At 38.9% G+C, this 12,027-nt stretch overlaps 1 protein-coding gene across 4 annotated transcripts in view; it reads right to left on the minus strand.

Moving 5' to 3' along the window:
* NALCN (sodium leak channel, non-selective) overlaps window positions 1-12,027 on the minus strand; it is a 222,852-nt gene that overhangs the window by 4,929 nt on the left and 205,896 nt on the right. For all 4 annotated transcript variants that reach the window (XM_087937920.1, XM_087937918.1, XM_026708401.2 and 1 more), the window contains 6 exons: window positions 11,399-11,531; window positions 8,831-8,946; window positions 7,791-7,948; window positions 6,782-6,932; window positions 4,787-4,936; window positions 3,546-3,663 (listed from right to left, as the gene is read on the minus strand). In XM_087937920.1, the coding sequence (XP_087794046.1) occupies window positions 3,546-3,663; window positions 4,787-4,936; window positions 6,782-6,932; window positions 7,791-7,948; window positions 8,831-8,946; window positions 11,399-11,531 (826 nt within the window). The remainder of the gene's footprint in view (window positions 1-3,545; window positions 3,664-4,786; window positions 4,937-6,781; window positions 6,933-7,790; window positions 7,949-8,830; window positions 8,947-11,398; window positions 11,532-12,027) is intronic.

Below are 12,027 nucleotides of genomic sequence, written 5' to 3' on the forward strand. Positions count from 1 at the left end.
CTGACAGTTATCAGCTGCCTTCGGAGTCGGAGATTAGTGGGGCAGAAGAACAGTTGGAGCCTGTTCCCAGTGTGCGCATGCACAGAGCTGCCAGAAGAAGGGAACAGCTAAGGAACAAGGGTTGACTTGGGAGTAAAGCCACAGGTGAACGGTGAATGGCCCCTCCAATAGGGAATAAAAGAGGAGCGAAAGGGGAATGGGGGAGGCAATTAGTTCATTTGGGTGAAGATCTGTTCCTGCATTCTTACAATGTGGCATCCGAAAGATATTGGCCTGGCAACTCTCCAAGCCTGATAAAGGTCAGTAATTGTGAGATATCTTGAAAGACTGTTGGCCAGGACTTTGCTGGAGAGAAATTCACTGTAAACTAAATAAAAGGGGTTTATTGGGACTAGGAATCGGCTTCGTGCTGTTGGGGAAGCCTAAGTCAGAACACATACTATAGGCTGGTTTTTCTTTAATCATTTCAAGTTTGAAGTTCTGCTCCTTTTAATTGTAAATTTACAGAAGATATTTTTATGCATTTAAATCAGTACATAAAAACATAAGCAATGCCTTACTGGATCACACTCTGCAATCTATAACAATAGTGGGCAACCTACCTGACAAGGAAGCCAATTAGGTACCAAGCAGATGGTCTTCAGAAGTTTTGCCATCAAGGCTAATAGCCATTGAACCCATGACTTCTATGAATTTGTCCAACTCTTTGTTGAAACCAATCAAGCTGGTACCCAACATTACATCTCATAGTAGCCATGGATCTTCAAGGCGAGCCTTTTATATTAACTCTCTGAATCTATAAAGCCTAGTTGTATATAGCCCCAAGAACTTAACATTGCTGTTTTTACCTATTGCCATTCTTTATGTTATTGATTCTGTTAGTCTGTGTAGGAATAATAATTATTCATTGTAATCTTTATTTGACTATTGAACAGTTTGAGTGGCAGACATTATTCTGCTATAATCCCAATTCAACGGAACATTCCTTGTATTCTGTATTTAAAATATACAGTATTTATTGAACATAGATTTCTTTTTCTATTCCAGGCACTTAGAGCTAAGATTTTCCTCTTTCCTTCTGATGTCGCCAAATATCTAACTGAATTAAAATTATGGATTCTACACAAATGCTCTAATGTAAGAACTGCCATCTGAGCTGAGTTCTCACAAAGTAACAAATTACTTTGCTAGATTACCTGGGATACTGCATCTCTCACAAAGGGGTAGAGATGGAACCAGAGAAGGTATGAGCTGTGCTCAGATGGGGAGTCCGCTATTCCTAGAAGCAGCTGAAAAGCTTCCTCAGTTCTACCATCAGTTCATTCCAGCATTTGTGCAAATCATGCTGCCAGTCACCAATCTACTCAAAACTAAAAGAGAGGGAAAATCCATGCTGGGACAACCGCTCAAATGGTCCACGGAATGCACTCGAGAAACTGAATCAACTGTTTGCAGCTAAGCCCGTCCTTAAACACCTCAATCCTGTGTGTGCCATCCTCCTCCAAAGAACCAACAAGGACTCCTACAATCATGTGCCTGTACCTCTAAGAAAGTCTCTAACTCAGAGTGCAGGTGGGCAATATGGGAAAAGGAAGCCTGTGTGATTTGCTGGGCGTTACTCATCTGGAGACACTTCTTGCAGGTCTGGACAGATCACAAGAAACTGGAAGCACTGAAGATTCCCAAAAAACTCTCCTAAACAAGTGAGGTGGGCACAACACTTCAATCAGTTACTACCAACCTGCCTTCCACTGAGGACCACAAGTGAAAAAGAGAACTGTGAAAATATTTACAGACCCCTCACATCCTGGACATAAACTGTTTCAACTCCTTCCCTCAAAACGATGCTTTAGAGCACTGCACACCAGAACTACTAGATACAAGAACATTTTTTCCCTGAACGCCATCACTCTGCTAAACAAATAATTCCCTCAACACTGTCCAATTATTTACTCAGTCTGCATTACTATCATTATTAATCTGGTATTTAAAGTACATATTTAAATATTCCTTTCTACAAAATTCCTGAAATCCAGACCCTCAAAGAAACTGAGACTAAAATACATTGGACCTTTCCCCATCATTACAATCATCAACCCAGTGGAATTAAAGAAAACTCTCAACAGATCCATTCTATTTTCCACTGCAGCCTTTTAAAAACTGCAACCACATCACCTTTGCACTCACAACAAAGCTGCCCCTGCCCCCTATGCTTATTGAAGGAGATGGATGTCAAGGAGATCCTTGACACATAGACACACAGAAGCAAACTTTAATACTTAAATCCTCTGGAAACATTTCCCACCTTCTGAAACTGAGTGGGTAGACGCCAAACGTGTGATTCCCACCCCTGGTACGTAAATTTCACAATCAATACCTTGATAAACCGCACTAAAATCCTAATCTTTCGTTTCTTTTCTTTCCCGAGGTTTAACCCTTTTTTAAGGGGGACAGAATGTCAGAACTGCCATCCTGAGCTGCAGCTTTGCTAAATGACAGCCTGCCATAGACTATGAGGGGAGAGAGAGCTGCTGGGAAGAGGGAAACCGAAACTACCTGTCATGCCTTCCAGATACATCTGCTTATCATCCCAAGGCCAAAGACCTGGGAGGGAATGCAACACCTCACCATCTAGTACAGAGGTGGGCAACTATGGCCCCTTTATGACTTGTGGACTTCAACTTCCAAAATTCCTGAGCTAGCATGGCTTGCTCAGGAATTCTGGGAGTTGAAGTCCATAATTCATAAAAGGGCCATAGTTGCCCACCCCTGATCTAGTAGATGCAGGGAACGTTATCAAAACAATTCCTTTGAATGTGACTGGATAATAAGGAGATAATAAGAAGGGAGGAACAAGAAAAGGAATGTTAACTAGGGAACTTTCTTGTACAAACTTTTTACAGCTGCTTTACTGTAATCCACTTGGCTTTTAGTAAAATTACACCTTTCACTACAAATGGAATCAAGGGTTTTTCTTTGCTAAGGGACCAAGTCAAGACAGGCCTGACAATGAATATAGAGGGCCATTTCTTATGGATAGGTAGATTTCAATCTATGGCTGTAAGAATAAAATGTGGATTCATCACTGATAATCTCTTATGGCAAGATACTTTTTCAGTCTGCATAAAATAAATTATATTATAATTGTTTGGTGTACCAATTGGACAAAAATGTGCCTAAGGTGATCCAGAATTCATTTCAAGCACATAGTTTCTTTTGAAGGACAAGAAGTTTGAAATTGGCTCATGTTAGGCTAGAATATGAATCAGAAATTTCATTTCCTTTTCTCTTGAGAATATATTTGACACGTTTCCTAAAATGCCTAGGATTATCATGCATAAGATAGGTAGTCATGTAACTTTTCTAAATGTAACTAAACATTCTTTTGATGATTTTCAGAGCTGTATCAGAAAGAACTCCAAATGTCACTTGACGAAGGCATTTTGTATTTATTTTGTACTCTCTTTGATATGGAAAGCTGCTATAGATCTATATTCTGAAACCCTATCAGTTTGGGAATATGCATTATGCCCCTATTCACTTACCAGATGGCAAACGCCATTGTCCAAGTTTTCGCTGAGGTCTACCAGAATCACCAGAATCTTGTCGATATCCACCTCTGTCAGAAAGTGTGGGGCTTAACAGTTGCTGTTCACTACTTGCCTGCATAAAATGAAAGAGAAGAGGAATTAAAATCTGAAAAAATAAATAAAAAGGACCTTTGATTATGTTTTTTTAGGCCTCATAAAATTGAACATAAAAATTATATTAAGCATACAAGAATGGACAAGTAGAAGAAAGAAAAAGAAAGAAAGAAAAGCAAATTTCCATGGCCTTCAAATCATACGTGTCCTTTACATATATTTTTGGGGCAGGAATGAATTGAAAGGTCTGCTCTTTTACCAAAGTGCTTTAGATCTGGTTGGTATATACCAAATATGTTGTAGTCAGATGCAGTTGAATGGTTTTCCATATATTGTGTCCTACTGCACAGACTCGTGATTTTTCCTAATGCTTCTAGGCCATTTTTGAGTGGTGGCTTCAAGTCAGTGTTGACTCCTGGCAAGTTTCTGGACAAGTCTCTGCAGTTTTCATGGCAATATTTCAGAAGTGTTCTACTTAGTAAGAGTGAGGGTTGAGAGAGAGAGCAACTGGACCAAAATAATCCAGTGGGCTTCATGTAGGACTAGAACGTATGGCCTCTCAGTTTCTAGACTGATGCCCTTATCATATACCAAATTGACTTACTTTCTAGGCCTGTGATGGCAAACCTATGGCATGCGTGCCAGAGCATTTGTGCTGGCACATGAGCTGCAGGCAAACTTACCTTACTGGGCATGCGCACGCCTCACAGCTGATTTTCGTCTGGTTTGAGGCCTTTTTTGATCTCCCAAAGACTTAAGGAAGGCTTCTGCAGGCTGAAAACTAGCCCCGTTTCATCACTTCCTGTTTTTCTGAAAATACCAGAAGTGATGAAATGGGGCTAGTTTTTGGTCTGCAAAGCCTGCAGAAGCTTTCCTCAAGTCTTTGGGAGACCAAAAAAGGCCTCAGACTGGCTAAAAATGAGCTGTGAGGCGCAGTGTAGGTAAGGGGGCAGAGGGGATAGGTGGGTGGGTATTACGTACGCGTGAGTAGGGTTCAGTGGGAAATGCGCATTGCCTTCTGGGTGCTGGCAAGTGAGTGCAAGTGTGCGCACAATTTTTGGCACAGGAGCCCAAAAAGGTTAGCCACCACTGTTCTAGGCCAATGACCGAGATTTTTGAGAACAATAGGGATGACCCCATACCTCAGGCTGTGCATTGTTATCCTGGTTGTTAGCATTCATATCTTCACTTGGCTGTGTTGTTTCAATGCTTGGTGGATTTAGGAAACGGCTTAATTCCTGCTGTTGACTCTCTCGGAGGCTGTGAATGATACTGCATGACTGCTGTTGTTTCTACGAAAATAAGACAAACATGATATATTTTGTTTTCTTCTCTATTTCTTCCAAAAAGAAATGTAGAAGGTTAATGTGATGGTAGATGGATGGGATCAAAGAGCTATGGTTTATCAAAATAAAAACTTGGGAATTGTTGACTTTATTATAGGCATGTTCAAAGATGTGATAAAATAATATCTGAATTTGTGTGACTTTTTCATAAATAAAACTGGTGACTTCACTGGGTTTAGAGAAGACAAAAATAAACTTATTGTGTTTTTCATTATTATATTTTATTCATGTAGTCCAAGAATTCTTAATTTTTGCAGTATTGTAACTGCCAGTTCCAAGGGACTTCCTTTCAAGATGGCTACTGGATGATAAGGACTTCTTTTTTCCCTTTTTCCCTTTGCTGATTTCACTGCCAAAATGATTCTTTGGCTGGGTTGCTCCCTGATTTTGAATGGGAGCACTCAGAAATGACAAAGAGGACTTCTGGACGATCGTGGACCTAGTTGGAAAAGAGGATCCTGAAGATTCCAATTCTCTCTGGAAGTGACTGCAGTCACTGGGCATATAAATATTCCTGTCAGCAATTTCATTATCTTAAGCCCGAATGTGAACTTTCACTTTTGAATTTATTGTTTCATTTCGCTTTTGGCTTAACAAATATATACACATATACATATATTTGTTTTCTGAGGTTCTCGGGTAATTTATATGTAGATCTTTGGTTGTTCGGGTTTTTCTCCAGCGTAAGATTGAAGTATCTAGGCACGCGTTTCGATGAAGTCTCATTCATCATCTTCAGGCTTCTGTCTCTCTTTCCAGCAATCCTTTCTCCTTTGCTTCTTCTATTCCATTCTGTCCTCCTTTATTGTTTTCTGCCACTGTTGTTCCTTTCCTCTCATCTGAACGGAGAGCCCAGGTTTTCTGTTTGGCAGAGAATTTTTTTGAGATGCTTTTTCAAAGAGCATTCCTATCCCCTGTAGAGCCATATTGAGGCTGACAGTGCAAGCCTGGCTCTACTGAGGATAGGAATGCTCTTTGAAAGCATCTCAAAAATTCTCTGCCAAACAGAAAACAAGCCTGTTCAGATGAGAGAAAGAACAACAGTGGCAGAAAAGAATGGAATAAGCAAAGGAGAAAGGATTGCTGGAAAGAGAGACAGAAGCCTGAAGATGATGAATGAGACTCATCAACGCCTAGATCTTCGAATCTTCGGGAGAAAATGTTTCTGAACAAAGATCTATATACATATATATATATATACACGTGTGTGTTTGTGTGTGTGTGTGTGTGTGTGTGTATTCCTTTTCCATATTTTCCTGTTCCTTTTCCATATGGAAGCATGGCTGGCATTGGGGTGGTGGAGAAATTTTCACTCTCACCACTGGATTTTTGTGCTTGCTGAATCTGCAAAATATTTGGAGTTTATTTCTCTTGAATTTTCTTTATAACCCTGGATTGAAATATAGAGGAAAATCATTCTTTATTCCCTGATTAAACTTCAGGGATTAAAATGGCTGAACAGTGGCTAAAACCTAAGAACAGAGGATGGGTGGATATGCAGCTCCTACCTGAATTTCTTTTTAGAAACCTCAATGAGACGATACTAATTTTGCAAAATAAGTTAGGGCAAGAAACTTTGGATGAAGACATACAAAAGGACTCCCTGATCGAGTTCCAAATCAAAGAAAATCATGCTGGTTTTCTGAAATGAATGACAACTCTGTGGTATGAAAACCAAAAAAACCCGAAGCCCCAAGCAGTGAAGCACAGTCAGTCAAGCCATGTTATTTCTGATAGATTTTTAAAATAGCATTCAAAAGCGTATTAATAACGCAATAATGTTAAACTTACTGCTCTAATGCGCTTCAAGCATTTTTTCAACCACATGCGTATCGTCTGCTTGGCAACCTCTTCCTCTATGGTGTACTCGAGTTGTTCCCTTGCAAGGAGCTCTTCCAGCTGAAGACTTTTTCTGATGTCAACCGATCTATATGAGAGCATGCTAGAAGAAATGAATATTAGTAAATATTCATTTTTTAAAAAGGAAAATGACTCTATTGTCCAACAATATAGTTCCTTTGCAATGTTTGTTTGATTTGTAAAACAATGCTTAATGTCTTGGGGTCCATTGATAATTGCACAGTGCGAGTGTTGAAGTAATTATACAATCCAAGCAGGGGTGGGATTCAAATTTTTTAACAACCGGTTCTGTGGGCGTGGCTTAGGTGGTGAGCGTGGCTTGGTGGTCATGTGACTGGGTGGATGTGGCTTGGTGGTCATGTTATTGGCTGGGCGTGGCCAACTCAATATCACTCACATCAAGGCACGCGTCTCCTCACCTGGCCTCTCATGACTGTGGGGATGTTGCAACAGTTGTAAGTGTGAAAAATGGTCATAAGTCACTTTTTTCAGTGCCATTGTAACCTTGAATGGTCATTCCACACAAGCAAAGTACCAGCAAAGGAGGGAAAAAAAACTCCAGAGATGTTCCTGAGAACCAAGAATGCCAAGAACGTAATAAGGATTAACGGAGAGGCAGTTTCTGTAAGAAACACCAGAATGTTTCCTTCTTGTCTTCCTTACAGGATTAGGCCGGTAATTTCTTCTAACAACCGGTTCTCCGAACTGCTTAGAATGTTAACAACTGGTTCTAGCGAATAGATGCAAACTGGTAGAATCCCACCCCTGATTATAAGGAAATATGTGCTTTTATAAACTGTACTTCTATCTTTAGTCTGTTTAGATGCAGTGAAACCCTAACAGATGTAGCTCTATCTCTTTGGTTAATCTTTCCTGAGCTGAAACTTGTGAGTTAATTCTGAGGTTCAGGTTTGCAGCCCAACTATGCTGTTCAATATACCTCAATACATCATGGAACGTTACATCTCCACCGTTATGCAACCTCTCCATTTCATAGCACATGTGCTTGAACAGAAGTTTGTCCTTATCCAAATCTACCTCCAGTCTTCCACGCAACAGTCTCAACAAAAACTTGACTCGGAAAGTAGGAATTACTCCCTGGAAAGAAAGTCACAATTAGAAAATACCCGCACCAGTAAAGAGCTGTATCCTTGTATTTTATTATTCTCCAAATAAATGGTTTAGCTAGTCGTTTTGCTATTATAACTACAATATGAGGTGTTTTGGAGGGCATTGGCAACAGGGTGGCTGAGGTGAGTTGCAGCAGGAGCAACTCAGATGTTGAAGTAGATGCCAAGCTGAATTCTGCTGCTGTCATTGAACCTGTCACTTGGCCAGTTCTCTCCCTAAGGTAAAAGGTATCTGGTTTCCTGGATGAGAGATAGAAGGAGGGCAAGAGTGATATTCAGAATGGCTCAGTCTGTAGATGGGAGTTAGGGCACCGTTTATATTAGTGCAGGAGTAGAATTGGAGTTATGGTCTTTGTAAACGTACTGAAGTAGGGTAGTGGCAGCTGGCTGTCTAAAATTAAGCAATGTGGTATACTAATGCAGAAGAGGCCTGAAAGAGCCAGTTCAGGCAACTGGTTGAAAAGTTATATTGTGACCTGGCTGTCAGATGGAGCTTTGTAAGCTGGGGATAGTGATGGGCCAGGGAAAATTGGGCTGTTGTGGGGGAGGGGCAGGCAGTAATGTTGGTGATAGGCAACGGGAAATAAGGCAAGAGGGATGGATTGTTCTCAAGGAAGACTGCCTTGGTGAGTCATATTGTGTTGTATTTCATATTATGGACCTTATTATGGATGGGAGGGCTATCCTAACATGAATAATAGATCTGGATGGGGAAGCAACAAAAGTTGACATAGACTTCTTCTAAGGATTTAACATTCCATTTTTACTTTAATTAATTGCTATATTTTAGCAGTTGATTCTCAGAGCAACAAGTCAATGAAGCTTATAGTATTCCAGAGAAATTTCTTACCTCCCTTTTGTCATCAACCATATTCCATATAATCTGAAAATGCCTAAGATCATTATAACTTAAGAGCTGGTCTTCCTCAGTAGAATAAAACAAAGAGAAGTTTTCCACAATTATAGCTGTATAAGACAGAAACATAAAAAAGTAAGGTCTTCCCAAGTTCATAGGTCTTTATAATTGTAAATAATTTAGATTTGTAAAATCATCAAAAGGATTTTGCCATGTGTAGGAGAAGGAGAGGCAAAGCCTGGGGGAAGAATTAAGAAAGGAATCAGGCTGGAGTCATTACGTTCCCACAAACGAAACATGTCCACCCCCTCTTAATTCAATCAACTCTTATTTAGCACCAATTTAGTGCTGACCTTATATAGATTCTTGTATAGGCATGAGCAATAAATCAGCGGAACTGATTCTTCGAGTTTTTGTACACTTGATGTACAAATGTATCATTTTAATATCATAATATACCCCCACATTTAAAAAAAATTCTGCTGTTTTCATTTGAAGCTGAATAAGCTACAAAGCAGTCTGGAACCATAATACGCTTATTTTTTTCAACTGTACATATAATGTGTTTACAGAAAGGAAATTGCAAACCTTGCGCATAACAAAGGCAGCAAAAAAATCTACAATATGTTGAAAAATCTGACATGAAAGCAAACATAGATACGTTGTTTTTCCTCTGCTAGGTCGTATTTTCTCAAAATTAATCTGCTCACCATGAAATATGAATGGGACTGAAGAAAGTCAATACAGTTAGAGCTAAAAATTGGTGAGAACACTAATTTCTCTCTGGTAATGGCCTTTATGTCTTTCTGATCCACATTTAATTCATAAATAATTTTTTCTGAGAAATCTGAACCAAACTTTTACCTAGGATGTTTGAAATTAGATCTGTGATGGTGAACCTATGGCATGCACGCCACAGGTGGCATTCGCAGACATTTGTATCGGCATGCATGCTGCAGGCAAACTTACCTCACTGGGCATGCACACGCCTCATAGCAGATTTTTGTCTGGTTTGAGGCCTTTCTTGATCTCCCAAAGACTTGAGGAAGGCTTCTGCAGCCTTTGCAGGCTGAAAAATAGCCCCGTTTTGTCACTTCTTGTTTTTCAGAAAATACCAGAAGTGATAAAACAGGGCTAGTTTTTGGCCTACAAAGCCTGCAGAAGCCTTCCTCAAGTCTTTGGGAGGCCGAAAAAGGCCTCAAACTGGCCAAAAGTCAGCTGTGAGGCACAGTGCAGGTAAGGGGTGGTGGGGATTACTCACACATGCATAGGGGGCTGCGCATTGCCTTCTGGATGCTGGCACACGAGTGCGAGTGTGTGCACAATTTTTGGCACAGGAGCCCAAAAAGGTTAGCCACCACTGGATTAGATGGATGGCAGCATGAAAAACTCAAAGACCATAGTTTGAAGTTGCTTGTACTGCTTTAAACTTTTGTGTGAGTATTTTAGGCAATGTATGGTAAGAGCCAGAAGTGAGACTCTGCTTCAGTTGCTTCTTAGGTGAAGTAAGCAGTTGTGTGATAGCATCTTCCATTGTGTTTCCAGAGACTCATCAGATCAGAAACAGAATCTCAGATATAGAAGTCATTTATGTCTTAAAGACTTCTGAAAATCCAGCAAGCTTTATGGGATGTTTACTGATTTTATTTTGGATGGCACAATTTGTTGCATTTATTAAACCATCACTAATTGTTTTTTTTTAAATTATATTAACTTTAATGAATACAAAAAATTAAAATACACAAATATACAGGCTCAAAAAACAAAGATTCATACAGAAAAATGTTACCATAATCTCTGTGGTAAAACTAATTAAACTTTCCTTCAATACATTTGACAGTGATTTAAATATTTCCTAAAAATATTTCTATGGGTTCTCTATTATTTATGTTCTATTAAACATTATGTTCTGTTGTTAATATTTGTTGTTGGATTATACTTATTTATTTTTACCAAAGAATTCCTTCTATTGATTGTTTAAAGTACGAGAGAGTCTAAGACTGTGACATTAACAATTCCTGTTTGTTATTGTATGTATTGTAATCTGTTTCATAAATTTATAATAAAATAAACACTAATTGTTTTTATGATATGGTTTGCAATCAGATTATTTGTTATTTCATTTTTTTCACAGATAATTATGAGGGTTGTCAGGATTGAACAATGAATTATAAATATATAAAATTAATGCATGTGGGAGTTTGATCATACACAGAGAAGAACCAGTTAAATCAGTAGTATTTGTTAATTCTGACTGACTGAAACACTGGTGTTAATGGCTATTTTTAAGTATGACTTGGTCTTGATCAGAGGTGACATTCAGCAGGTTCTGACCAGTTCTGGAGAACTGGTAGCGGAAATTTTGAGTAGTTTGGAGAACCGGCAAATACCACCTCTGACTGGAGATTTTACAGTATCCTTCCACTGCCACGCCCACCAAGCCAGGCCCACAGAACCGGTAATAAAAATTTTTGAATCCCACCACTGGTCTTGATCAAGTCCATAACATAATTAAAACACACAATGAAAACTTTATTGCTGTATTTCATGACTGAAACTTACCCACAAGCAAATTCAACATTATGTATGCAATGATGACATAAAATGAACAGAAATACATAAGAGCACCGGCATAATTCCCACAATCTGTCTTCCAGTATGTTCTGTTATCTGGAGTACAAAAAGGAGGTTGAACCTGCATGAAAAAAAAGAGCTATATTTTATAACAGGGCTATAAAAGTAGATATGCCCCCCTCCCTCATACACACACATACAGTATTGTGAACTTCATGTTTTTCTTCCAACCAAGCATTTTCTCAACATCAGAATCAAAAATATTGTGTGTGTATGTTTATATGTATGTCAGTCACCATGAAATGTAGCAACTCAATCATTGTATTGCTTGTACAACACATTTTCTCCTTTCTTTTGCTAAAGGACTACACCATTTTCCCCTATGACCAAAGACAAAGATTATTCTGAACTGACAAGAGAGGAAGATGGATCATATCAATCAAAATGCTATTTCCAATAATGACTAAATATTCCTAAAGAATTGACAACTTGAATTGTTTGGACTGCATATTTGCATTTATATTTTTAGTTCTATTCAGCTAAACTTCATAAATAGATAAATTCTTCCTAAACAGATATATTCTTTTGATGCAAAATATATTATTCTTTTTATACAA

This window comes from Pseudonaja textilis, chromosome 8 (genome assembly GCF_049901715.1).
Source record: "Pseudonaja textilis isolate UNSWEBS1 chromosome 8, rPseTex1.2, whole genome shotgun sequence".
Lineage (NCBI taxonomy): Eukaryota > Metazoa > Chordata > Lepidosauria > Squamata > Elapidae > Pseudonaja > Pseudonaja textilis.